At 43.2% G+C, this 27,363-nt stretch overlaps 2 protein-coding genes across 3 annotated transcripts in view; one reads left to right on the top strand and one right to left on the bottom strand.

Moving 5' to 3' along the window:
• Positions 1-7,009, top strand: part of KDELR3 (KDEL endoplasmic reticulum protein retention receptor 3) — an 11,984-nt gene extending 4,975 nt beyond the window's left edge. The window contains exons 3-5 of the mRNA XM_044227816.1: positions 4,210-4,368; positions 5,023-5,275; positions 6,069-7,009. Of these exons, the coding sequence (XP_044083751.1) occupies positions 4,210-4,368; positions 5,023-5,275; positions 6,069-6,109 (453 nt within the window). The 3' untranslated portion in view covers positions 6,110-7,009. The remainder of the gene's footprint in view (positions 1-4,209; positions 4,369-5,022; positions 5,276-6,068) is intronic.
• DDX17 (DEAD-box helicase 17) lies at positions 7,007-27,363 on the bottom strand. Of its 2 annotated transcripts, none has more exons than XM_044227814.1 (13): positions 27,077-27,363; positions 22,348-22,498; positions 21,832-21,931; positions 21,091-21,224; positions 20,714-20,779; positions 18,273-18,414; positions 17,748-17,908; positions 17,488-17,660; positions 17,044-17,154; positions 16,736-16,797; positions 15,274-15,333; positions 11,036-11,278; positions 7,007-10,028 (listed from the first exon to the last, which is right to left on the bottom strand). In XM_044227814.1, exons 1-13 carry the CDS (start codon positions 27,124-27,126, stop codon positions 9,523-9,525), a joined length of 1,959 nt encoding a protein of 652 aa, XP_044083749.1. In that variant the 5' UTR covers positions 27,127-27,363; the 3' UTR covers positions 7,007-9,522. The 2 variants fall into 2 exon arrangements, with proteins under 2 accessions (XP_044083749.1, XP_044083750.1); XM_044227815.1 differs by having other exon boundaries at positions 11,042-11,278; positions 27,077-27,360.

The following is a 27,363-nucleotide window of genomic DNA, read 5'->3' as shown; positions in this document are numbered from 1 at the left end:
ATCATATATATATTTTAAAATATTTATTTTTAGAGACAGCGTGCACAACATGTAAGCCTGCGGGGTGAGGGGGACAGGGAGCAAAGGGCAGAGGGAGAGAATCTCAAGCAGTCTTCCCGCTGAGTGCAGAGCCTGAAACAGGGATTGGGCTTGATCTCAGTCTCACGACCCCAAGATCATAACTGAGCCAAAACCACGAGTTAGACACAACCCACTGAGCCACCTAGGTGCCCCAATAGCCATCATATATTAAATAGTCAGTAAAGGTTGGCACTGGTTATAATGGTTAAAAAGTAAGCAAAAACATGGGACGCCTGGGTGGCTCAGTTGGTTAAGCAGCTGCCTTCAGCTCAGGTCATGATCCCAGTGTCCTGGAATCGAGTCCCACATCAGGCTCCTTGCTCTGCGGGGAGCCTGCTTCTCCCTCTGACTCTGCCTGCCACTCTTTGTGCTCGCTGTCTCTCTCTCTCTCGCTGTCTCTCTCTCTGTGCTCGCTGTCTCTCTCTCTGACAAATAAATAAATAAAATCTTTAAAAAAGAAAAAAACTAAGCAAAAACAAAAACAAAACCAACAACAAACAAATCCTGAGCTTTCAGAGAGATTATTCATCCAACATCCATTTGACAACTATTTATTGAGCACCTACTATGAGCCAGGTACTTGAAGAAGACATAGGAGGCTCCTGCTCTCATGGAACCTCTATTCTTTTTTTTTAATTTGAGAGAGAGAGAGAGCGAGGGAGCAAGCGAGCGAGCGCGCATGAGAGGGAGAAGGTCAGAGGGAGAAGCAAACTCCCCATGGAGCTGGGAGCCCGATGTGGGACTCTATCCTGGGACTCCAGGATCATGACCCGAGCTGAAGGCAGTTGCTTAATCAGCTGAGCCACCCAGGCGCCTTGGAACCTTTATTCTAAGTGGGGAGACAAATAATAAAATAAGCAAGAAAACCTTTGATTAGGAATGAGCCTATGCAAATAATTAAAATAGGGTGATGTTTCCTTTAATTAAAAAGTTTTATTGCTTGCTTTTTTTTTTTTTAAGATTTTATTTATTTATTTGACAGACAGAGATCACAAGTAGGCAGAAGAGGCAGGCGGAGAGAGAGGAGGAAGCAGGTTCCCTGCTGAGCAGAGCGCCTGATGTGGGGCTCCATCCCAGGACCCTGGGATCATGACCCGAGCTGAAGGCAGAGGCTTTAACCCACTGAGCCACCCAGGCGCCCCTGCTTGTTTATTTTAAGTAGGCTCCGTGCCCAGCGTGGAGCTTGGGTTTGAACTCCTGACCATGAGATCAAGACCTGAACTGAAATCAAAAGTCAGATGCTTAACCAACTAAGCCACCAGACGCCCCATAAAAACAGTTTTTAAAAATGGATGATGTGATAGAGAATGAATAGGAAGCTGTTCAGGGAGTATGACCAGGCAGGGCCTCTCTGAAGAGGTGGCATCAATGGCGAGGTCTGTGGGACACAAGGAACCAGCTGTGGGACGATCAGAGGACGAGTATTCAAAGCAGAAGGAATAGCCGTTGCAAAGACCATGAGGACGGGAACAAGCATGGCATACTCCAGGCCAGGCAGGGGAGCCCAGCAGGCGAGGGCCGCTGTCAGAGGGCTGGGGGAGGGCAGGTGGTGCAGGTCAACAGTCTGGACTTCGTTTTGTGATAGGATGCTGTTGCTTTGTAGCATGGCCCTGTTTTATGGGAGAAACTGAGCATTTCTTGGTTCCACTCAGAGGTCTTCGGGTCTGGGCCATAACCATTAGAGGTTGTGTTGGGGTAAGGCATTTTCTGAGCTTTTAATCAGCCATCCTAGCTCTTTTTCTTTCTTTCTTTTTTTTTTTAAAGCTCTTACTCAAGATCAAGGGTCACATGCTCCATTAACTGAGCCAGCCAGGTGCCCTTCAGCCACCCTAACTCTTGAAGGCAACGTATGTTAGTGAAAGGAGCTCAGGTTTCAGCCAGTGAAGTGGAATGCGACTGCTGGTAACAGAGACTTATTAAATAAAAAAGTTATTTTAGGGGTGCCTGGGTGGTGCAGTCGGTTAAGTGGCCGGCTCTTGGTTTCGGCTCTGGTCGTGATCTCAGGGGTATGAGATCGAGCCCCACGTTGGGCTCCGTGCTTTGCTCAGAATCTGCTTGATTCTCTCTCGGTCTCTGCCCTTCCCGCTCATGCTCTCTTTAAAATAAATACTTTTTAGAAAGTTATTTTAGTAAGATAAAGGTTTATCTTTACCTTCCTCCTAACATGGAATCTGGAGATAGGCAGTCCAGGGCTGGGACGGCAGCTCCTTTTAACTTTCTGCCGCAGCATTTCAGTGTGCCCAGGACTTGTGGATGTGTGACCCATGCAGTTGCTCAGAAGAGCCCCACACTTGGGTTTAATGCTTTGCTGTTGCCATCTTGAAATTCAGTTAAGAGGCCCTGCAAATTATACAGAGTCCAAATGTTGACACCTACCCTCGAGGTTGCCTCAGGGTCACAAAATGGTTGCTGGAACTCCCTACCATCACACCACATTCTGGGTAGGATGGAGGTAGAAGACGAGAAAGCAATAGGGTGTCTGTCAGCCGGGTAAGCCCTTTGTAAAGAGCTTTCTCTAAACTGTACCCAGTAACTCACCTGCACATTAGTGACCATCCTTATCTGCAGAGGAGGCTGGGAAATGTCATTTTTAGTTAGGCACATGATCTAATAGTTCCATTTTTTAAGAAAGGCAATGTGAGGGGAATTCTGTGTTGCAGGACTATTGTGAACATATATTTACAATATACATTTACTTTCTCATCTGAGAGAGTATATGTAAATGGCCTAGAAGATACTTAACCAAGGCAAGTTCTCTTTCCCCTCCATATCAGAGATGTTATGATGTTGTTAGTGTTAACAGTGTGACCTTCCGTATGAAGTCCTAAAATCACGGTCTTCATGTAAAGTCAACACAGAAATAGCAAACACTGCCTACTTAGTTCATTCCTTTACCTGAGGATCTGATTCGGACAGCGCTGAGACGGACTGCAGACCCAGCCCTTGACACAGATGAATTGTAGGAACCTCAGAAAGGCGTTTCTCCATTTATGAAGTTAGGAAGTGATCACCACTTCATTCATTCATTCTAGCATATTTTGTGCTGGGCCCTGAGTTAGGGGCTGGGGATTCGGAGGTGGACATCAAGTCAGGACCCTTTTACAGAAATATCCCAGAGGGGAAAGAGACACATAATACAGGACATGTGATCCCAGGTGGCAGTGAATGTGTTCCCACGGGATTGTGGTGACACAAAGGATATTTGGCATTCTGGTGAGAAACTATCTGAGTTTTGAAGTACACATAGGAGTTCTCTAAGCCCAGTGAGTTCCTGGACCCAGCAGCATCAGCATCACATAGAATTTGCTGGAAATGCAGATCCTCAGGCCTACTTAGACCCACGAAATCAGTAGGAACTTGGGGCAGGAGGGAAAGAGGCAGCCATTTATGATTCTGATGCACACACAAATTTGCGAACCTCTGGCAAACCATAAAACCATCACATGCTGGAGGGCAGCTACTGTGATTAGAAAGCAGCTTTTCTGCAGGAGCAAGGATCAGCTGATTCAAAGGCTGTCCGTCCCAGTGCAAGAGTGCTCACAAGTCACTGAGGCCGATCCAGGAATTTGAGTTAAGAGCCCTGGAATTCCAGCCACTGCTAAATCCCTGGACAGAGACTAACGCTGGGCTTCTCCCTAATGCTCTGCACTAAGGAAAAGCCTGGACACCTTCGAGTTGTCATGGTTAGTGCCTTCAGTTGTCATTAGAAGCATCAAATTACTGGGGCGCCTGGGTGGCTCAGTGGGTTAAAGCCTCTGCCTTCGGCTCAGGTCATGATCCCAGGGTCCTGGGATCAAGCCCCGCATGGTGCTCTCTGCTCAGCGGGGAGCCTGCTTCCTCCTCTCTCTCTCTCTCTCTCTCTCTGCCTGCCTGTGATCTCTATCAAATAAATAAAATCTTTTTTTAAATAAATAAATAAATAAAAGCATCAAGTTACTTAACCAAAGGGTCATTCGCTTCAGAATCTAGGCCAGTGACTCAGGAGAAATTGCACACACATTTCGCTTTGTCCCCCTTGGGCCAATGCACTAGCTCTTGATTGGGAAGGTCCCAACTCAGGGTGGCTGGGGAGCCCAGGAAACGGGTTGGAAAATGACTTGATTCCCATGTGTCTCTTTCCCTTGTTAGGTGGTTTTTCTCCTCTGTGCCTATATCACAGTGTACATGATCTATGGGAAATTTCGGAAAACATTCGACAGTGAGAATGACACGTTCCGCCTGGAGTTTCTTCTGGTCCCTGTCATTGGCCTCTCCTTCCTTGAGAACTACAGTTTTACTCCCTTGGAGGTAAGGGAAGGGAGCCAGAGTATTAATTCTGAAAGGTAAAGTAAACATGTTCCCTGACATCCTTCCCTCCGGATTCTCTGTAGTATCTGGGCTTGCTTTGTGGTACAGCCAATGACTCCTATATTGTTATAAGTTTAAAAATTGGTAATTTGAAAATGGGGACATCCAGATGGTCATTATGTCAACAAAGCAGCACCCATCACAGCACCAACTTACGGCTGAGAACTTCCGTCCAACAGGTGGCTTCTAGAGCAGTCCAGGCTGGGCTGATGAGCTGGGCTGCAGCCCAAGAATCAGGGGGACTGCAAGCCAGTGTTCACGGACTGCATTCTGAGAAACGATGGCTTCAATTAAGACCAGTTTAGACAATAAGGTTCTGCAACAATTAAAAACTATGTTCTGAAGAAATGTTCATGGGATGTTAAAAAACAAAAACAAAAACAGAAACAGCAGTTTGCTTTCCTCTTTTAGAAGTATTTTCTATTTAGACACAGGGGTGGAATGACATGCTGATTATTTCAGAAACTGTTTTCTTTTTGCCTTACTAGATTACTCCAGTAAACATTACTATTTTAGTGATTACATTCTTTTAAAGAAATGGGTCCCTTCATGGTCTTGATCCACCTCCTCTGGTCACCTGTCTCTTTGGCTCAGATCCTCTGGACTTTCTCCATCTACCTGGAATCAGTGGCCATCCTGCCCCAGCTCTTCATGATCAGTAAAACCGGAGAGGCGGAGACCATCACTACTCACTACCTGTTCTTTCTTGGGCTGTACCGGGCGCTCTACCTGGCCAACTGGATCAGACGGTACCAGACGGAGAACTTCTACGACCAGATCGCAGTGGTGTCTGGAGTAGTACAGACCATCTTCTACTGTGACTTCTTCTACCTGTATGTGACCAAAGGTAGGTGCCAGACCGGAGCAGGCTTGCTGGCACGGGCACAGGGAGCTACCCATTCAGTAGGAGAGGATCTGGAAGTGCATGTAGAGACGGAAGTCTCTGCTCCTCACAGTGCTTTTCTTTTCCGTGATGGAAGATGAATGAGCATTTTCAGGAAACAAGTACCATGAAAGAGCACAGAGCAGTTCCATACTGGCTGTACCGTGCATGCTGCGTAGAGAGAAGGGAACTGTGGGAGGACATCCGACCGAACACTTGGTTAGAAAAATACAGGAGGAACATTCCAGAGAAGGGCTTACGTAGGAGCCCCGAGAATGGTACCAGGTCGGTGTGACAAGGACTAGAAGGCTAGTGTGGTCACAGTCTATAAAGCTGGAGCTCAGAGGTCAAGCAGAATCAGGGGTTATGGGTTTGCGCTGTGATTGCCAAGTGCAGCCACTGGAAGCCTGAAGAACCAGCCCAGCAGCTGCTGTGGAGAGTAAAAGGCAGCACACAGGGAGACCAGGGATGGGGCAGTTGTTCGGGTCACCGGAGTGTGGGCAAATCTCGAGTGGAGAGGCACTGGAACGTATGTGGAACAGAAAGGGATGTCAAGTTTACAGCCTAAGGTAAAGTGGGATCAGTAACCAAGATTGGGGTGTGTGTGTGTTTACTGTCTGTAGTTATGCTGGGATGCAGTGTCCCCCTTGGCTTGTACAGCCAGACGCCTATTATGAACGGGGAACTAGAGACTGCAGTTAGTAAGGGAGTCTTTCATCAGTATGATGAATTCTAATTTATCTCCATTTTCTTCTAGTCCTTAAAGGAAAGAAGTTAAGTCTTCCAATGCCAATTTGAGGGTCCCGGAGTTGGTTCTACGCCTTAATAAGGACACTGAACAAAACTATGTGAAATGTTCTGGACTAATACAGGACTTGGGCCAAATGTTAAAATTAAAAGGAGAACAATGCTTAGTGTGGATTTCCACAAAGCACTGATCATTCTATGTAAAAGACGTTCTCACCAATCTGTCCCGTAAATTATAGCAGCAGTAAAAAACCTAGGTGAAGTATGCAAGTGGGCCCCAGGTCACCTGGGTATCTATAAATCAGAGGTGCTTAACCCATGTATGGGTCAAACTATTGCTCCCCAATGTCCTAGCCCGAAAGCCTCACGCTACGAACAGTCAGTCCCGTCTGGAGAGAGACCTGTGTATACAGCAGATGCCCCCAAAGACCAGACTTCAAGTATCGGAACATGCTGTTTGATTTTCACTTTCCAGATCAAGTTTTAGGGACCAATACACAGGTGATCTGGTCTTACAGGTGTGAAGTGTTACTTCACTTCTCATCTGTCTTCAAGCCACAAGTAAAAGCCAAACTTCTCGATTCTGGCTAGACTCTGCTTTCTGCCTCACTGGGAAAGCAGACGAGGGTCTTGCTACAGCTCGAGGCAGCTCTACCTGGTACTTTAATCCCAGTAACCTGGGGGGGGGCACCCTTACCATGGCGACCATTTACCAATAAGAAAAAAACTGCCCAAAGTTTTTTTTACCTACCAGGTGTCTGGCTTTGCTGCTTTGGGACTCCAATTCTTCCTTTAAGACCACTGATCCCACCTCCCTTTCACATTTTGAGGTGCTAAGGTGGTTACTCAGTTCAACAACCCCAAACTTGGTCTTGAAGCAAATAAACTGTTTAAGACAACTACCACTGGACTCTAGTCGGAATTTTCAAGCAATAAAAAGTTCACACCTTATTGTCAACAGTGTTTTATTTATACCTACAAAAGAAAACAAGATGGTATCAAAAGGACAATTTACAAACTAAGAAGAGTAACATAGCTCTTAGCATCCTGTGCCTGAACATCACGCATCTACACATCGTTCAAGTCTTAACGCAACAGGAATGTGTTCAGAGACCAGCAAGAATGTGAACAGAGCACTGATCCCGAGCAAAAGCCACCAACCTTTCAGATGAGAGAAGTCCACACAATGAATTGTTAGGGAGGAACTGGGGAGCAGCAGCCCCATAGCTTAAATAGTTTCACCCAGGACTGCAATAGAACTAAGCGTCACATGAGGACTCTTCTGCTCATGCTCTTAGGCAAAGGCAGAACCTGAATTGTAAGTGACAGAGAAGCAGAAGAGTTACTCTAAAGCTACATAGGAAAAACTCTGCTAGATTTCAATTGTGCTCAGGCCACAATAGCTTTTGAGATTTGGAATATACTGTTGTTTTGACTTATGATCACAACATCCCTGGTGGAAAAAGGGAAGCAAGCAGCAGACCAAATACCACGTGCTTGCCCAGAGACCTTTCCCACAAAGGGATGCTTGAAGACCCGCAGAGAGTAAGGACGACATCCCTTGTGGTGGCACCTGTTTAAACAGTTTTGGTATAGGAAGAAGTATCTATAACGGACTGGTCAGAGCTTAGACCAAAAAACAGTGATTTTTTTTTTCTTTTTGGCAGGGAGAGAGGGGGCACTTTGGTTTTACAAGCACAGAGCAGTTTTGTCAAGTTTTCCTGTGCCTACCATCCTCCCTCGGCCTCAAATTGAAGAAAGGGGAAAAGGGAGTAAAGTTAAGAAGAAAATGTGGGGGGAGGGGAGAGACAACACGTCGGAGTTCTTCCACGCGTACGTTTCAGCTTATGCTGGACAACCTACCTGTATGTTGCACATTCAACCACACTTTCCAGAACCCCTCAGAAACCATCCCTTCTCTCTCCCTGAAGAATTTTAAAAAGAAAAACAAAGTAAAAAAAACCCAAGTATTTAGATATTGTAAACCAGCAGGCACCCTCAGGCCTTAGCCGAAGGATGCAGTGGAGCGCTCCCCCTTTAACTACATTATTCACGAACACCCAGTAGGAGCACAACGAATTAATACTCTAACACTGGATATGGAAGAGGGTCTGGGGCTGTCTGATCTCCCTGTCCTGTTACAGTGAACACGAGAGCAGAAAACTCCTCCTAGGCCCATGTGCTACAGAGGTCTCAGTAAAACAGTATCACCATGAAGGGGACAAACTCACCTACCTTCAAGAAGAAAAGTGAGGATTTAGGCTTTAGTCCTCTGTAACTTTCCTTAAGCACTACCTACCTGTAAAAAGCTGAGTGCAAAAGGATGCTGAAGAAAATTTGCATCCAAAAGCTGTTACAAAGCACTGCAGAGAAGAGTATGAAGAGAATTAAGAACTTTCTTAACAGACCCCCAAGTTCTTTATTCAAGATAATTTGGCCGAAAGGGCTGAGCAGCTAGCAAAGAGGTGCTTTCATTCTAGCTCTACAGGTAAGAGTTTAGAAAGAAAATCTGCCAGAGTATATTCTGTTTATAATCAAAGGTGGTTTTTAAACTGCGGGGTGAATGCATCCTTAACTGGTTAAGTTATTTAACTCGTTAATGAATTTCCAGTGAGCAATTTATGTTCATTCTGCTCTGAGCAGCTATCTAGTTGGAAAATGAATTTCACAGATGGTCCCTGGTTATGTGGGGAAGAGAGACAGGCAGCTCCCACCAGATGCTGAGATGCTACATTTAACCATTGCAATAAACACTTGGGGTTTTTAATTTAAAAGATACACTCAACTCAAAAATTCAATGTCTATCTGGACTAAAATGGTTATTTTTCAGTAATTGGGAAGGGGCAAGGCAGAATAGGAGGGAGACAAAACCAATCAGGATTTTTTTTTAAACTGTCAAATGCACTTAACAAGCAATCAGCCAAAATGACAATGGCAAAGAAAGCACTGTCTTAACTCATCAGGCCTGAGGAACATTAAAAAACATTACAGAAAATGTGCGGGGAATTCCCTCTTGGTTTTCTAACCCAGTAAGGAAAGCAACCTAAAGCACAGATGCCGTCTTCTGCAGAATTCAACCCTTTACCCTCCCCCCTACCCCCACAACTCAGGACAAGAAAATGGGCTCCCACAAAAGGGCCTAATACCTTATTTCTTCTTTTAAGATGAAAAATAGCTCAAGTATCCTCAACATGCAAGAAGTTGGGGAAAAAAAAATCTCTTCCAGTCAGCTCTCTATATATGTTTTTACAAAATCTGTTAATGCAGACTGGATCATTTTGGTGGACAGAAGAAACCTGGCAGTGAATTCTAACTAATCTGCATGAAAGACAAATCACAATGGTTGGGGAAAAAATAAAAAAAGAAAAAGAAAGAAAAAAGGGGAAGAGGGGAAAAAAAAAAAGGAAAGACAGCGTTCCTTTAAATGTAGTAAGTCTGCACAAGTCACTACCACTTGAGTGGTTTCATTTGCGTGAAGGAGGAGGGGGAGGAGGAGGGGGGGGGTACTGGTAGGCAGTCTGCCCCATGTAACCTATCATATTGGTAGCTCCCGGAGGCTGTGCAAACTGTTGTGACATCAGTGGCTGTGGCTGCTGCCCAGACCGGCCTATCCCACTAAACTGCTGGCTAGAGCTCTGTGAACTTCTCCCAGTTGAGGTGCTGCTACTAGCCCCGTACGTGCCGGCGCCGTATTCTTGGGCTGTGTAGCCACTGGTGCCATAAGCAGCTGCCCCATAGGTGCCTTGACCATAGGTGTATTGGCCTGCTTGTGCTCCAAAGGCAGAATTTGGACTTCCATAGCCACTGCCGTTAGCATAACCGGCTCTATCGGTTTCACTACGATCCCGATAGCTTGCAGAGTCTCTCCGGCCACCATCTTTGACTCCTCGAAGCCTCCGGTCACACTCATCCTGATACATCAGGTTGGGATTGTTGGCTGAAGACGTGGTCCGGTATCGAGAACGACCTCCTGAGGGGAGGACACGAGGTATTTTTAATGCCAGTAACGCCAGATACACAACCCAACACAACCAGATGCGAAGACTCTATGAGGTACCAAAGTACTCAACATTCTTTCTTGATCTTTAGCTAGGCCAGCCTCCAAAGCAGTTCCTTTGAAACTATACCCATAATTTGGTTCTTTAATAGGACATACTCAAAAGAATGAACATTCCACTTGTCACCATTTTAGGTCCCTTTCCCCTTTGAGGATTTACCAAGAAACACAATCTTCAAAACGCAGGAACAACGGGAAAGTTAGTTTAGGTGACTTACCACAGGTTAAAAAACAATAGACAAGCGGCTAAGTTCAGAACCCCCTCCCCAGACCCTCTACTAGTACGCAGTGGTTCTCAAACGTTCCTTCGTGGACCTGATGGCATCGCAGTTACCTCACAAGCTTTGGGATCCTAGGCACAATTCCAAACCCACTTAAAAAACAAAAACCTTGTTATTTAAGAAACTTCTTGAGTAATTTTAACAGCTTCAGCATGCAGTTCAGTTTGGGACAAAATGATAACCAAACTGGTAGTCAAGAAGCTCTGATCCTAGTATATTTTGCAACTACCCAGTTTTCAGAGCCATTAACTACACCTGTTTCTAAGACCACGGCATAGTGCGAACTCACTCATCTCTTCCCCTGAAAAGCCAAAAACCTAATATACACTGAGGCTTTTGAAGGTATTCAAAGCAACCAGAATTCAGCTTAATTCTGAACCTGCACCGTGTACTTCAAAACACAAAGGTCCGTTTTATAGCGCCGTCTACGGAAATGCTGGGCTGCAGAAGGACAGTCCTGATCGCGCCCCTACCCTTCACGTGGTCTTACTTAAGAGGGATTATGAAAAACTACTAATCACTATCCCGTTATTAAGCAACATACTCAAAAACAAAACAAAACAAAACGACACAACCCCAAACCGTCACAATAAGCACAGAAAGATACCTTGGCAGTACCTGGAAAACTCCAGGACTTACCCTTACCCCCTCCTCCGCCGCCTCCTCTGTGGTCCACCAACTGCATCAGTTTGGGATTGATCGCCTGATTAGCCTCTTCCAGCACTTTGATCAGCTCTCTGGCCTGCTTTAGGTTCCCTGGCGTGAAGAAGGTGTAAGCGGTGCCCTTGTTGGTGCTACGGGCTGTTCGGCCAATACGGTGCACATAATCCTCTGAGCTGTTTGGATAGTCATAGTTGATCACAAACTTGACATCTTCCACATCTTCCAAGCCAAGGAGAGTCAGTGCGGAGGTTGGTGCGGCAGGGAAAGAGAAGGTAAAGGACATGCCAACAACAGGTGGGAAGCACGAATGCAGATGACAGCAAGAGGAAAGAAGAGTAAGTTAGTAACCACTCTGAACAGGAACAAAAAAAGACTCATCCCAACAGAGTAAAAGAGGATTAATGATTCTCGGGACATGCACAGGAAGTGGCATCTTTATCAAGCTGTAAAACTCCCAAGGGAATCCCATCCAACCATCCAAACTCCTGCCTCTGTATTTTAACCAATATACCGGCAGGAATTGTCGCCAAATTCCAGTTCCTTTTCAACACTGGAAATGCAGAAGGTAAGTGGTACTACCGATAAGGTACGAGGTCAAATTACTTCTACTCTGTTGGGAGAAGCCTGGCAAAATCTACCAGTAGTATAACAAACTTACCTTTAAACCAGTCACAGAGCAAAATGAGAAAAGAAACTTCATATACTTTATTACTACATTTTCAAGGAGACTTAATTGAAATATTTAGATTAAAAAATGTTTGCTCTCATATTTTAAAAAACTCATCAAAGCCAAAGTTAAGTACACACCTATTTTCCTTTGCAGAATTATCTGAATTAGCTTTCCCCTTTCAATTACCACAAGAGCACATTACACTAAAATTTCACTGTACTACCAAACCAAGCCCAGCTCTGCCAAATGAGGGGTTTTGTTTTTGTTTTTTGCTCAACTCAAGGTTATTTCAACTCAGTACTTGCTTCAATTACTGAAGATTGTCTACGTAACCTGGGAAATTAAATAAGCCAAAGAGGGTGGGAAAAACCATGAAACCTTGAGATCCAGTTTAATGTTCTATCCACTGCTGGGAATTGGGTTCAATAACCTCCTAATGCTTCAAGTATGTAAATGTTAGTGTAATGCTTTCAGCTAAATGTATATTTTTACCTACTTAAACAAACAAATCTAATATAACAAAGAATCCTAATGTTTTGTGGAAAAAAAATCTGCATTTTACAAAGAATATTCAGAAAATATCCTAGATAAAACACAGATTTTTGTGATATAAATAATTAAAAAACATTCTCTGTTTGTTACCAGACCGATGCACACTCCCTCCTCCTTTGGGAAACCGCTGCAGCCGATCCCGTCTCTTTGCCTTTTATTTTTGGCGGCCTCCTTTCGAAAACTCCGCCTTCTGACACGGGACCACTGGAGCGCGGGGAGCATGCATCAAGGGTCCGTGGCAGTGAGAAGTCCCCACACACGCTCGCTCTGTGAACTGGCTTAGATGCTTCTCTGTAGCCCCATTTGGTTGCCAAGCGCCGGAGAACCTGGGTTCGGGTAAAAATTTCAGGTCCTCCAACGCCTCCCCCAAGGATAATTGGGGTGATTGTAGAAAAAAATAATTAATAAAAAAAATGTAAGTTACATCCAAAGGGTCAGACTGCATCTATTGCCCAGACTGGATTAATTTCAGGGGAAAGGGGAGATGATTAAAAAAAAAAAAAAAAAATTCAGCTGTTGTTAAAGGGCCTGTGAAGAAAGGGGCATTAATGTCTGTTTCTTATTACAATAAAGGCTCCTCAGTCTTTACTGACCCCTAAAGTCCTGAAATCACACCAGAAAGACGAGAAGGCAGTTATCACAGGGGGCAGCGTGAGTCTCCGGCTAGGGTCGTTGATGCAACAAAGGAAAAACAAAAATGGACACGGCCAGGATGGACGGAAGGTGGGGGGATGGGAATTAGGCTCCATGGCCAGGTCTTCGGAGCTGGGATAACGCTCCTTAGTCAGTCCCACGGTGTCTGACCATGGGCAGCAGAGCAAGCTGAGGGACTGCACTGAACGCGCAGATGTGTGCTTTCCTAGCAGAAAGCACTGGGGACTGGAGTCAACAGTTCAGAAACTAAGACTTAGGAGTATTTCTGGAGGGCTTCAACAGGGGACAAACATGGTGCCAGGTCTTCACACTAGAAAGGTGTCCTGTGTGTACACACAGGGCTGGCTCAGGGCACACAGGAGCAAGCGCAGAATCTGGTTTTCTCCAGTCAAGCCTGCCCTGATGTTACTTGTGCGCTGCCACAATATAATCTTGCTGCCTTTAGAGAAGATGCTGTAGCAGGATAAGAAATTGAGAAGTTAATGTTTTGGCCAGCTGCCTAGGAGAACAACTTTCTGTCTGACAAGCCCTAGGACATGGCCTGAGCATCCGTTCGCTAAGTGGGCGGGACTGAAAGGAACCAACAGGCTCATCTAGAGCGGCTTCGGGCCAATGCAGATTTGCCTCGGCCATGTACTGAGTGATCTGCAGCTGCTAGCAAAGCTTCTGTTAAAAAACAAAACAAAATAAATTCAATACTTTTAGTTTCACAGTGTGTAGCTTAAACAAAAAAAAACAAAAACAAAAACAAAAAAAAACAAAAAAGGAAAAAATTAAAACTATCCCAGTGGAAAGGGACTAGTGGCTTCCTGAGGAGGACTACTGTAAAACTACGGGAAGTGAAGAACTTACCTGAAGGGAACATTTAAGAGGCCATCGCTCGACAGGAAGTGAAAAAAGGCCTGGTGACTCAGCTGAAAATTGCACCCCTGTCTGTGAGGTAGAAGCCTTCACTTTCCAGGATCTTGTAGGACCTTGGTCAGCATTCTGCCATTTTGGTGGGTTTTCCCCCTCCTTTTGATTTTTACAAGGCAGCAAACAAGGGGCCCGAAACAAGCACTGATGCTGAGTAACAAGAAACAGACTCAGGTACCTTCCCTCTCCCCTCACATGGATGAGTGGGGGCAGGGTAAGAGTCTAAATTATTCTAATGGCAGCCAATTGATTTGGTTTAGAAATGCAGGGGGAAAAGGAACAAATATTTTTAATTGTCTAGGCAAGATGCACAAAGAAGCTACCAGCACATAGCAAGCCTGTTTAAAAACCACCATCACTGAAAGCTTTTGTGTAAACTGCTTTCAGGCCTCAGCCTCTTCTCCCAACAGGCCCGAGTTCTAACCGCACAGATCCAGACATGACCTCAGAGGGCAGAGACAAGCTTCAGTCATGGCTGCAGGTCACCACCTCTGAAGGAGGGAATGATGAGTGCTATGTATAGAAAGCCTGCATTCTTTTGTACTCCGGCTGAACACTTATCCCCTTTATGTTACATACTGTAAGGGAATACGGTACTTCTCACCTTACTAGGCAAGAGATTAAACACCTGCCAATAATTTAAAAATATCTTTGTGATAGAGATAATGTCCTCTTTTTCTAATACGAAAGTTTTGAGTTATACCTGTTTACCTCAGAATAACGGGATAAAGTACCACAAAATTGTTCTTTAAATCTTAAATCATAATGGGTGGGAAAACTCCAGAAGAACACGAGCTTCAAATGAAGTTCTTAAACTGGGAAACGCACATTGATAATATAGAACATGGGTGGGAAGAGGGGATAACTGAGTGTCCATGATAATTTTATACCAGTAAATAAAACTGGGCAATGTAGACTTAACTGCTGATGGTAACATATTTATAGACTTATTAAATCCCAAGAATATATTATGTTAGCGTTCATGGAATTGGGCTTCCACATACACGTCTGGTACAGATAAGACTCGTATAGGGAGGACAACTGTGGACACAGCTTCTATCAGCTAGGTTCAATCAGGCTCCTTCTACCCAGCCAGGGAAGAGAATAAAACCAGGAAGAAGCTGAGCTGTTCAACTGAATGTCTCCTGCCCCTCTAACTGTTTCCACAGTCATGCCTAGGCCTTGCTGCAGACCAAAGCCTATTTGTCAGGAGCAGGAAGAGACTTTGAAAATAAAAGGAAAAACAAAAAAACAAAAAAACAAAAACCAAGGTTAAAAGAAGGGGGGGGTGTCACACTTTGTATTCTTCTCTTGTGAACAATTATCTCAACACACATATATACAAACTCTAGTTTGAAATGACAACAAATCTTTAAACCGAAAGATACATATACCATTGACAGAGACCCCTATCTATACAAACCTAGCCCACGGGAGGCTACATCTGTGGCAATGAGGATGGGCGCCTTTCCTGAACGGAACTCTGTAAAACAAGCAGAGTGCCAAGAAAGCCAAGTTATACAACCAAGGCTGAATGGTTACCTTTATAAAATGACCATACAAACATTCCTAACCATCTGGCCTTTTTGTTTACCAGGTTAAACTGCAAATAATGGTGTCAGAACATGCCAAGCTCTTTTAAATTCAAGGGAAACAGTACTTCTTTGAATAGCTTTATTATACTCACTCGTAACAGAGGAACAACGGACAAAAAAACACCTCTAATAATGAAGTACTACTAACTGTAGCAATTTATAACAAAATTAAAATGAGCTAGAATTTTTTCCCCTGGAATTACGACACTGAGGTTACCTTCCAAATGAAATAAAGCCGAAAGTAGGGGGTGGGGGAGAAAGCAATTTTAAGATGTGGTATCAAAGAAGAAACACTACTTTCCTTTGAAGTAACAAAGTACGTGTATTAGTCTCTGCCCCCGAGTCCTGGCCCTGAGCTCCTAAAACCCTTGTACAGAGATGGTTAGGGGAATCTTTTATTCCTGGTCTTTGACCTTGCCTGGTTCCCGACACAGAGACCCCAAGTCCCTCAGAATTTCCTGAGTGATGAGAGTTGTCTTGTGCTGAGACACTACTTTGTGGAATCCTGGAGAGCTTCGGGATGGGGCTGGTCACTAGAAAAACCAAGCCATGCTTAAAAGGAAGCTTGGAACTTTCAGTCTCACCCCCCATCCCTGAGGAAGGGAAGAGAGAATCAGGCCTATGCCATGAGCCTCCATAAAAATCCCCAAAGTAGGAACATCTGGGTGGCATCATCCACTGAGTATCCAACTCTTGGTTTCGGCTTGGGTCATGATCTCAGGATCGTGAGACTGACACCCACACAGACTCTGAGCTCAGCGCCAAGTCAGCTTGAGAGTCTCTCTCCCTCTGCCCCTCCCCCTGTTCAACAGCTCTCTCTTAAAAACAACACCACCCCCCCCCACCACCCCAAGCCCCAGAAGCATAGGGTTTTGGGTTAATTCTCAGGCTGATAAGAACATCAGAACATCAAAAAGGACAAGATCTTATTAAATAAAGGGTGGTCTAAGTTACGAGAGTTATGAACAGCCAGTATTACTGACCTTCAAGGACAGCAGAGATATGTTACAAAACGTCCCTAATACTCATTTAACAAGAGCAAAGGTGGGCCAACTCTGGCCTACAGATTCAATCTGGCAATATCTGTCTTAATGATTTTATTACAACAAAGCAAGATTGTTTCTTTACACACTGCCTAGGACCATCTTTTTGCTATTACATCACAGCCAATGACTGTGACACAAGCCACTGTACAGTTTGCAAAGCAGAAAATATTTACTTCTTGACCCTTTACAGAAAGTCTGCCCATCCCTAAAACAGAATATGGACAATGTTCGGTTCTGAACTCACCATTAAGTACCCAATCTCTTTCTGGTTGACTCTTGTCTCCATGGATACACATAGCTGGCCAACTGTCAGAAGAAAAGTGACCAATATTTCAGAAATACTTTAACGAGAGGTGAACTATACTTTAAAAAGCACTACCACACGGAGTTCTCAAGGTTTATAACGCTACATGAATAGACTACCCTGTCCATCTGAAGAGCTAAGTGCATGTCAGATATTACTGAAATAGTACAGAACATGAATCACACCAACTTAGGAAGTCCTACTGAACTATATATACCTGCGGCTAATTACTTCCGTGCAGGACTCACCCATCTCTGCGCATCCTTCGAGTGAGGTCATCACAGCGTCTCTTTGTTTCTACAAATATTATTGTCTTATTTTCTTTCTCAGCCATTATTTCCTCCATGAGTTGGATCAACCTGAAGACGAGTAAAAATGAACACATTCAGAGATGACCTCCCCATACATAATGTAAAAGCTACATCTCCAGTATCAACTCCCCAAAGCCACAATACTTTCTTTTCACGTTTATACAGCTGATAACTATGTGAACTGGGACTTAATTTTAAGGGTGCAGAATCCTTGCTTGTAACCACAATGCTCTGGAAAATGAGATAAAGAATGGATAGTTGGAAAGCTAGTGCTGCTTTTTCTGTTTTGGGGCCTCAAAAAATTTCAGACTTCAGTGCTTTAACTCTTGGGAGGATTATTAGGAAAGCTTTAACAGCACTATCAAAAGAGTAAAATCTTACTTGTGGTCTTTTTCACTTTCCATGCAGACATCCACAATCTGGAGGATGTTGTGATTGGCACTCAACTCCAGATTGCCCACATTGATCTGGGTGTAATCCCGAAGGAAATCCTCTGCGAGCTGTCTTACTTCTTTCGGCCAGGTTGCGCTCCACATCAATGTCTGCCTATCAGGCTACCAGGAAAAGAAAAGATTTCTTTAAGGCTAAGGAACTGTGACAGCCAACGAGCATAAAGACAGGGTATCATCAGTTTTACACACCCTGATTTGGTCCACAATTTTACGGATCTGCGGTTCAAAGCCCATATCAAGCATCCTGTCGGCCTCATCCAAAACAAGGTAAGTACATCGGCGAAGATTTGTCTTCCCTGACTCCAGGAAATCTATCAGGCGTCCAGGAGTAGCTATACAGATCTCAACACCTATAAAACACCACCAAAGATGTAGCCGATTAAGAATTATTTATGAACACTGTACCAGTCTCAGCTAACTAAGAAGTGCCAGCTCTGATGGCTGCGTTCGATGCTGCAGAGACCAGGTGAAATTTTAACACAATACTTGGAAAGCATGACGTAACAAGGTTTATGTATGATCAAATCGCCACAAAGTTTCAGTCTCTAACTACGTTAAGCATTCCTTTAATAGCAATTTAACCACACCTGAGAATTTCTAAGATGCTGAAACACTTTTTTTTCCCAACAAGAACCCACTATTTTATTTTCCTCTCTAACTTCACTCATAAGAACTGGTAAAATGAGAAAAATCATTAATTTTTAAAAAAATTACCTCTCTCCAAGTCTCGAATCTGAGGACCTTTAGGAGCACCTCCATAAATGCAAGTACTCTTCAATCTAGAACATTTGCCGTAGTCATCAGCCACCTGCTGCACTTGCTGGGCAAGCTCTCTGGTAGGAGCCAGAACTAGACACTAAAACAAACACATGTTTAAGACACCTATCCCAAGTTAAAGAAGAAAAAAACCCAAAAAGATCATCTAAGTTCTTTCTGTATTGTCTAATCTGGTACTTTAAAATTACGTGAGGAAGATGGGAAAGGCACAGGTTAAGACAAGTGCACAGGAGTGTGGCAAAAAATGGAGAATATTTAGCTTATAAAATGACACGTGCTTTTGATATGGGATTTACTTTTTTTTTCTTTTTAATATTTTGTTTATTTGACAGAGATCACAAGCAGGCAGAGAAGCAAGCAGAAAGGGAGGGGGGGAAGCAGGCTCCCAACTGAGCAGAGAGCCCAGATGCGGGGCTGGATCCCAGGACCCCGAGATCATGACCCCAGCTGAAGGCAGAGGCTTAATCCACTGAGCCACCCAGTTGCCCCCGAATTTACTTTTGATACAGGATGCTATTAGTCTGTGTGCTATTTTAGTGGATTTACAGATTGTTACCTACTTTTAACTAAACAACTCTTACAAGATGAACAAGTGGCTTTAACCATGGATTAACTATTGGGAAAAAAACAAATGAATAAGGAAACAGCGAAGCAGATACTTCTCTGAACTCTAGCTTAAGCTCTTAGACGTGTAAGCAAAAACAATGACTTATACAAAAACAACACAAAATTAGAACTCTTTGAAATAGGCTATCCTATACACTGTTAACAACACACCTTGTTCTGTGTACAAATACATGAGATACTAGCCAGCAATAATGAAGCTAATTCTACTGGCCATAGGGAATAGATTTCATCAGAAAGTAACATATTATCCTTTCTGTGAACATTTTGAGACACACTGTAACAATGTACCTGTCTGTAAAAACATATCAAATGCAAGCTCATTTTTTTTTTAAAGATTTTATTTTTAAGGAGCACCTCAGTGGCTCAGTTGTTAGGCGTCTGCCTTCAGCTCAGGTCATGATCCCAGGGTTCTGGGATCGATCCCCAAATTGGGCTCCCTGCTCAGTGGGGAGCCTGCATCTCCCTCTCCCACTCCCCCTGCTTGCATTCCCTCTGTCAAATAAATAAATAAAATCTTAAAAAAAAAAAAAAAGATTTTATTTTTAAGTTATCTCTATACCCATCATGGGGCTCCAACTCACAACCCTGAGCTCAGCCAGTCAGGCACCCCCCAATTCTTTTTTTTTTTTTTTTTAAGATTTTATTTATTTATTTGACAGAGAGAGATCACAAGTAGGCAGAAAGGGAGGAAGGGAAGCAGGCCCCCTGCTGAGCAGAGAGCCCGATGCGGTACTCGATCCCAGGACCCTGAGATCATGACCTGAGCCGAAGGCAGCGGCTTAACCCACTGAGCCACCCAGGCGCCCAGGCATCCCTCAATTCTTAAAAAGCAGGTTAAGAAGGTATTAAAAAACGTTCCATAACCACTACACACATTTTACACAAAGTAGCTTAAGTGAAAATAATAAAGCCAGAAAACCAGACTGCCCTATAAACATTTACAAAAATATTACTTAACCCGGGCACCTGGGTGGCTCAGTGGGTTAAGCCTCTGTCTTCCGCTCGGGTCATGATCCTAGGGTCCTGGGATCGAGCCCCACATCGGGCTCTCTGCTCAGCCGGGAGACTGCTTGCCCCACACCCTCTGCCTACCTCTCTGCCTACTTGTGATCTGTCAAATAAATAAGTAAAATCTTTACAAAAAAATATTACTTAACCACAAATAATACATAGCCAAATCTGACTTACATATACATGGCAGGGACATCATTTCATACTTCCTTATTCCTCACACAATCAACAAGCAATTCAAAACTGTATTAGAATTTACTGCAGAGGGGTGCCTGGGTGGCTCAGTGGGTTGAGCCTCTGCCTTCGGCTCGGGTCACGATCCCGGGGTCCTGGGATGGAGCCCCGCATCGGGTTCTCTGCTCAGCAGGGAGCCTGCTTCCCTTCCTCTCTCTGCCTGCCTCTCTGCCTACCTGTGATCTCTGTCAAATAAATAAATAAATAAAAATCTTTATTTACATAAAAAAAATTTACTGCAGAATGCATGCAGTATTAAGGCAGTATGCAAAGCGGTTAAGAGTAAGACTGGTTCAAATTCAAACTCAGCCACTTAACAGCTGTATGACTTTAGACTGATCACTTAATAGCGCTGTATCAAAATTTTATCAGGAAGGTAGAGGTAACTTTATTTCCAGGTATGGAGGGTGGGTTGGAGAATGAAATCTGAAAACACAGGCCAAGCACAGTGCCTGAAACAGTTATCATTAAATTGTGCTTATTTTTAGAATTATGAATATACTTACAATTGGGCCATCCCCCCTTTCCAAGTACGGCTGGTGGTTAATATGGACAATCGCCGGCAGCAAATACTAGGGGAGAAAGGGAGAAAGAACAATAAAACAAGAGTTCTATTCCAAAACTAAACCATTATCCTAAATTATCACAGTTAACTGATAACGCCTAACCACAAAAGTGAAATCAGAACTCACAGCTGTTACACATTATGTGCAAGGTGAATTTGAACACAAAATACTTGCACACATTTCCCATAGCTAAGAAACCTGAAATATTACCTATACTATCTGAATCAGAATTTTTTAAGAATTAAGAATTAGCAGGATAATCAGAATAGCAAAATAAGTTACCATCATGTTAACATTCCCTTGCTGGTGGTACCTACCGCCAGAGTCTTCCCAGAGCCAGTCTGAGCGATGCCCACCATGTCTCGGCCACTGAGAGCCAAAGGAAATCCCTGGCACTGAATTGGAGTTGGTTCTGTAAAGTGCTGATCCATCAACACGTCCATCACATACTCTGTAAGGGAACAGATGTCAGCACTTCTAGGTACAACTAAGGACACAGTCAGAACTCTAAAAAACTGTTCAACTTATTAAGGGAAAGATTTACCCAGCTTTGTATCTCTCCAAGAGAAGTGCCATTTCTTTCTTTAGTTACTTAATCTCTGACCTGCTGACTACTACCTCAGAGGACTGGTGCCTTAGCTATCTATCCCCCTTCCTTTCAATACTTTAAAACCACAGACCTAGTGTCTCTAACAGAGCATGGGTACATGGTTGTTGGTCACATATTATTTGCCAAGTTATACCCAGCTAGAAAGCCAATTCTTTGTTTTCTAAAAGGCAGAGGCAAAACTTCTAGAGGAAGATGAAAAACTCAAAAGTTTTAAAACAAAGAACTTATAGAGAAGCATAAAAAACTCTTATGCAACAATAAAGCATTTACTTCCAGCCTTGAAGTTAAAAAACAAAACGAAACATATATTACCATCTTTGTGAAAGGTTTCTACTTGCCTCTTCAACAAAATACTGAATCTGAATCAAAACCTTTAAATAACCCATTACCCATATGTACTGTTCAATAAAAATTAACAATTTACAATCCTGGTTTGAAGAACACTTACGTGGGAAGTTAGCATGATGAAAGGCAAATACAGGTTTAGGACAAACATCTCCCCCTCTGACTGTTATTTCCTTCTTTCGGCGTAGTTCATCAACCTCATACTATGGAAGAAAACACAGTTTAAAAAAAAAAAAAAAAAAAGAGTAAGTTATTCCAAACATGCAAAACTTTATGTTCCAGTGAAGCTGAACAATGATCTAATCCACGATTACACTGGCAAATACATCTCTAATAGCTGTAACAGCACTTTCGTACATACTTAACTTCAACCAATTTGTAAGGACCCCCCCCCCAACTTTGTTAGTCAATGTAGCAAGTGATAAGAGTTCCATTTTCCCCAGGAGAAAACCGATACTCAGAAATATTAAAAAAGTAATCTGCCCATGGTGAGAACTAGGAAGAGGGAGAAATAGTGGAATTTAGGACCAAGTACTCTTTCCACCATATGCCTAATATGTCAAGTTGGTCATTATTGTTATAGAAAAGGTAAATAAAGAAATCAATCCCCAAAACTTACTGGAGTCAGCCTCGCCACTTCTGGATGTTCTACATAAAAATTCTTCTCAAACTTGGGGAGCTCACTCAAATCCCACTTCTTTTTACGTAAACGCTCCCCAGGATTACCAAATTTCTTCGGGGGAAGGCCACCACCACCTCTTGCACCGAATCTAGAAACATCAAAATTTTTAGTTTTTTAGTATTTTAAAAGCAATATACCTTAGGTGGCATAAAACAAGCAAAAGATTTTCTCTTAGGATACTAACAGCCCCCTTCAACAAGTATTTTTTTTTTTAATTCTTATTCAAAGGTATGGGGGAAAAGTTTATAGAACTTCATTATCCAGTAATACTGTTATAGGTATGATTACAATAGCTGAAAAAAAATCAAACTCCTATGTTTAGAAAACTAATAGGGGTTACAACCAGATTCTAGAATCACTGAAAAGGTTTGAAATTTTATTCTGCCTTTTATGGTATGATTTTTAACAATTTAACTTCTCTGTACTCGTTTCTTACGTAGACAAAATACTATCACTTCAGAGACTGAGATGAAGATAAAGTGCTTAAGAAAGTATCTGGCAGGGGCGCCTGGGTGGCTCAGTGGGTTAAAGCCTCTGCCTTTGGCTCGGGTCGTGATCCCAGGGTCCTGGGATCGAGCCCTGAGTCGGGCTCTCTGCTCAGCAGAGAGCCTGCTTCCTCCTCCCTCTCTCTCTGCCTGCCTCTCTGCCTACTTGTGATCTCTGTCAAATAAAATAAATAAAATCTTAAAAAAAAAAAAAAAAAGTAAGTATCTGGCATAGTAATCACTCAGTACAATTTGGCATAACTGTATTCATTGAGCAAATAGTCACTGTACCAAGTAGTGTTTTAAGTGGTGCTGGAGATATTGAGTATAACAGAAGTCTCTATTCCTGTGTAATATTCAGACATATATGCAAGGGAAGACATTAGCTTATGTTAAATATTAAAATCAATACTGTGGACAGGTAAAAAAAAAAAAATGTATTTCAAGCCCAGTCGCCCCACATTTGGAACAGTATCTTGAACCTTTTATCTAGAACTGTGATAAACACTCCTACTGCCTGCTAATCTGAAGAAAACTACTAGGCCCCCTCGAAGACTAGTAGGCTATTCTTCCGTTTAGTATGCTAATGAACAGCCAGAACTGTTTTATGACCTTTTTCCTCTTCATCCCCACCTTTTTGTTCCCAGGGAAATAGTATTATTAACTATAAATTTACCATAAAAAGTCTTAAGGTTTTACTTAAGTTTATTCTTTTCAGTAATCTCTACACCCAATACGGGGTTCAAACTCACGACCCTAAGATCAAGAATCACATGCGCTACTGAACCTGCCAGGCACCCCTTATTTAAGGTTTAAAAAACTAACGTTTAAAGCCAATTTTTGTTTTATCTAACATTCCTAACAGACAAGTTCAATTGGAATACAAATGACCACCCGGTAAACTCACAATGTTCCAACTTTTCCTAGAACGCAAAGATGGGGCTTCATTTCCATACTTCGACCTATTAAAGTGTGGGGCATTGCTTCTTATACAAGTAGTATACACTTACACTGTGTTTTCATTCAGTTTCCTTACTCCTGAATTTGAATTTAACTTCCCTTTTTCACTCTAAGCCACTCATAATATCATCTTGCTGATGGTTCCACTTCGTAATTGATAGGCAGTAGCTGTATTATTTTAAAGGGTCTCAATTTCCTGGAATTCAGAGTGTTCCTAAAACTTACTCAGCTAGACATTCCTCTAAATACAAACATACAATGACTGATGGCAGGAAAATTTTCTTGGGACCACTAAGTGTCTTCACTCAATAGGTAGAATTTGATGGATTCCATTTACACTACTGAACTGGTAAGAGAGATCAGGAATCAAAACAGAAGCTAAGATATATACATATATTGAAGAAACAGTACCGATTACACCTTCACCTTGCCCTCAGGCCCAAAGCTCAATACTGAACAACAATCATCTTTCAAGACCACCTGGATAAACACACCCCCCCTTTTACAAACGAAGCATCGCAGATCTGTAATAGGTAAGCCAAGTTTTTAGATTGTCAGGTTTACGAAGAACTGTAATACCAATTTTTAGAGACTGTCGCCCTAGTTTATAGTAATTTATGTGGCTCCTAGTAGATGGTGTTTCATATGCTTCTCCTGCATTCCAATGCTTCTGCATTCCTATGCTACCTGGACCTTAAACTAATGATCCACAAGAACACAGAACTCTGGAAAACGACATTCCTTTTAAGGGTTATTCAAAGAAGAAAGAGGTTTCTCTTCTCTCTCTACTGCCCTGACCATTTAACCAAGATCTATCATTCCACACCACAGATGTTAATTTGAAACACGGGGTTCTTTAAAAATACGCTGTCTTCCACCTTTCTAATTAAAGCTTCCCTCAATATTCAAGATGGCCTCTTACTCTTACAGAATTTTTGAGCACATTCTTGCCATCCTTCGAAGATGCACACATCCTAATCCCTGGCATACCATACTGCTCATTAAATATTTTGATTGCTTTGCAATAAATGCAGGTCTGAAGATTTACATGCAATTATCATGCTAGTTTAAATGTACAAGGCACATAACCTGGATTTTACATGTACAATGACCACACTTCCATTTCCTTTTCAAAATAATAATCCATTTCAGCTTCATTAACATTCAGTTAAGAATACAGCTATCTAACCTGGTGATTCACAGACCTGTAGCCCTGGGGCTAATAATACATTATGTTAATAAAAAATAGAAAAATTTTTAAAGAAATAGTAATAATTTTAAAAAAGAATATAGCTATTCAAATCATAAATGAAATTTCATGGTAAATGGAGAATTAGGACACAGACCTTATGAAAAACTGCCATTTTGTTTCAAGTTTTTAAAGCTTTTAAAAAAATGTCATCTGATAGTCAATATGGGGTTAGGTATGGATAATTCACTTTTTCAAATTAATTTTTATTGTTAAAACATATTATGGTTAAACTTCTAAACCAAACACCCACATCCAAGAAACAGATTATCAGTACCTCGGTAGCTCCCTGTACCTATTTCAAGTTTACAAACCCTGTACCTACCACCTCTAATTTTGCTTTTGGAGTCTTGTTGTATGTATCCTTATAAGTACTATCCTTTTTTACCACAACTTGAGTTTTCACTTGTGAGTCATCCGTGTTGATGTACGTTTTCTCTTTTCACTGCTGTATTATATTCTACTGTATGGACACCCCCACTTTATCCAGACATAAGAATGGTTTCCAAAACTGTCACAAACAGTGCTGGTAAAAACATTTTTGTCCATGAATCCCGGGGAACATGTACAAGGATTTCTCTGGGCTTTACCATCTGGGGTATAAAGCTTAAGAGAGGAATTACTGGGTCATTTTCTGCTGGGTAATGTCAAGTTCTTTGTCTTAAGTGGTTGCACTGAAATTCACTTCTAAATATAGCTATACTGTGAAACACTAAGCAAATATTCCACTTCTAGCCCTCCAAATTTAACATTAAGATTATGTATTTTCCTGTTCTAACAAGGTATAAAATTTTTTATTTTGTAATTCAGGTGATAACTGAAGTGCTTGTGACTAGAATGGGAGTCCTGTGTTTGAACCACAAAAGACAATGTTTGGATCAAGTATCATTAACAGAACACCTACTACTAAGAGACAATTTCACGTAGTACCTCAATTCCCGAGAACAATGCAAAGTAAAGGCAATGACGATGCCCACTAGGCTCACAAAAAGGTCCAGGATCTTGCACAAGGTCACGTATGTATCAATAACTGGCTTTCCATTACTTTTTATCCAGAGGTAAGAGGTTTATTACAAAAAAGTACAGCACAGAGGAACAACGCTTAATCAACTTTTTCCTTTAACTGATGTTAAGATCTCAATCTGTTATCTGGGAAGACTTCAGGTTTAATCTTGTTAACTTTCAACTGTGGCATTATCCCATCGAAAACTTTCTAACCACGCTGGGAAAATACCCCAGGCCAACTGGAGGAAAAAAGAACGCGCTATGGGGAGGAATCCTGTAGTAATAATTAAACAAACAAAAAACCCCTTCCTCCTCAAATATGATCCTTTAGATGGTGAACAATTCCCGGGCTTCACTGTCCAATGTGCTCCCTTCGAATTATCTGAAATACGACTAAAAGGGATTTAAAGATGTATTTAAACTAGCCATCAGGCTCTTGGTCTCTACTTTGCAGCGCCATTCACAGTCCTCTCTGGCGACAGATAACGTAAGGGAAGCCATTTGGCATCAAGATTTTCCCAGGCCGCACTCGGAGACCTCCTCCTCTTCTCAGCAAGAACATCCGTGTTTTACAGAGGAACGCGGAGGCCTGGAGATCAAATGACTTGCCCAAATCGGCGGGGCTCGAAAGCCGGGCAGCGAGGCGAGGCCCGGCCAGGTCCGCGGCGCTCGGGGGCCGCTCCCGCTCCCCGCCACGACGGCGGTCCGCAAGGAAGGGCTGGGGCGTCGCCAGGCCGCCCCCCCCTCGCCGGGTCACCCGTGATCCCGGGGCGCAGGCCCACCCACCAAACCGCTCTTAAGTCCCAGGAACGCGTCGCCTCCCGTTGTCGGAGGCGTCGGTCCCAGGCCCGCAGTCCGCTCCAGGTCCCCCTCTCGGCCGCAAGCTGCGGTTCCCTCAGCAAACAACCTTCCCCCTCCCCCCGGCCCACGCACACTCGAGGCCTTCCCTCTCCCCCTCCCCCCTTACCCTCCACGGTCACGATCCCGGTCCCGGTCCCCAAAGCCGCCTCCGCGCATGGTCCCAAACGGATAAAGATCTGGGAGCGGGGCACGGATGGCCGGGCTCGGGAGGGCCTGCGGCTCCGGTCTGGTGACGACCGATGGCGGCGGCGCCTCCGCTGTTGGGGCGGCGGCAGGCGCGGCGCTCTCTCGCTCCGACGCGCTGTCTCCCGTCGCAGACGCCACCGTCGCCGCCTCTCTCGTCGGAGACGGGAGCAAAACACAGAGAATCGGGGTTATAAAAACAGTGGGTAG

This window comes from Neovison vison, chromosome 12 (genome assembly GCF_020171115.1).
Source record: "Neovison vison isolate M4711 chromosome 12, ASM_NN_V1, whole genome shotgun sequence".
In the NCBI taxonomy this organism is placed as follows: domain Eukaryota; kingdom Metazoa; phylum Chordata; class Mammalia; order Carnivora; family Mustelidae; genus Neogale; species Neogale vison.
This window is presented reverse-complemented; position numbering and strand designations above follow the sequence as displayed.

What these genes read in the sequence shown, in the direction of transcription:
- DDX17 (XM_044227814.1), bottom strand. Translation starts at nt 27,126, where the DNA reads ATGCGCGGAGGCGGCTTTGGGGACCGGGACCGGGATCGTGACCGTGGA. An exon ending in GCTCTGGGAAGACTCTGGCG is followed by an intron (nt 20,780 to 21,090) that starts GTAGGTACCACC and finishes TTTCTCCCCTAG; the next exon opens with TATTTGCTGCCGGCGATTGT. An exon ending in GATTCGAGACTTGGAGAGAG is followed by an intron (nt 17,909 to 18,272) that starts GTAATTTTTTTA and finishes GGTGTTTTATAG; the next exon opens with GTGTTGAGATCTGTATAGCT.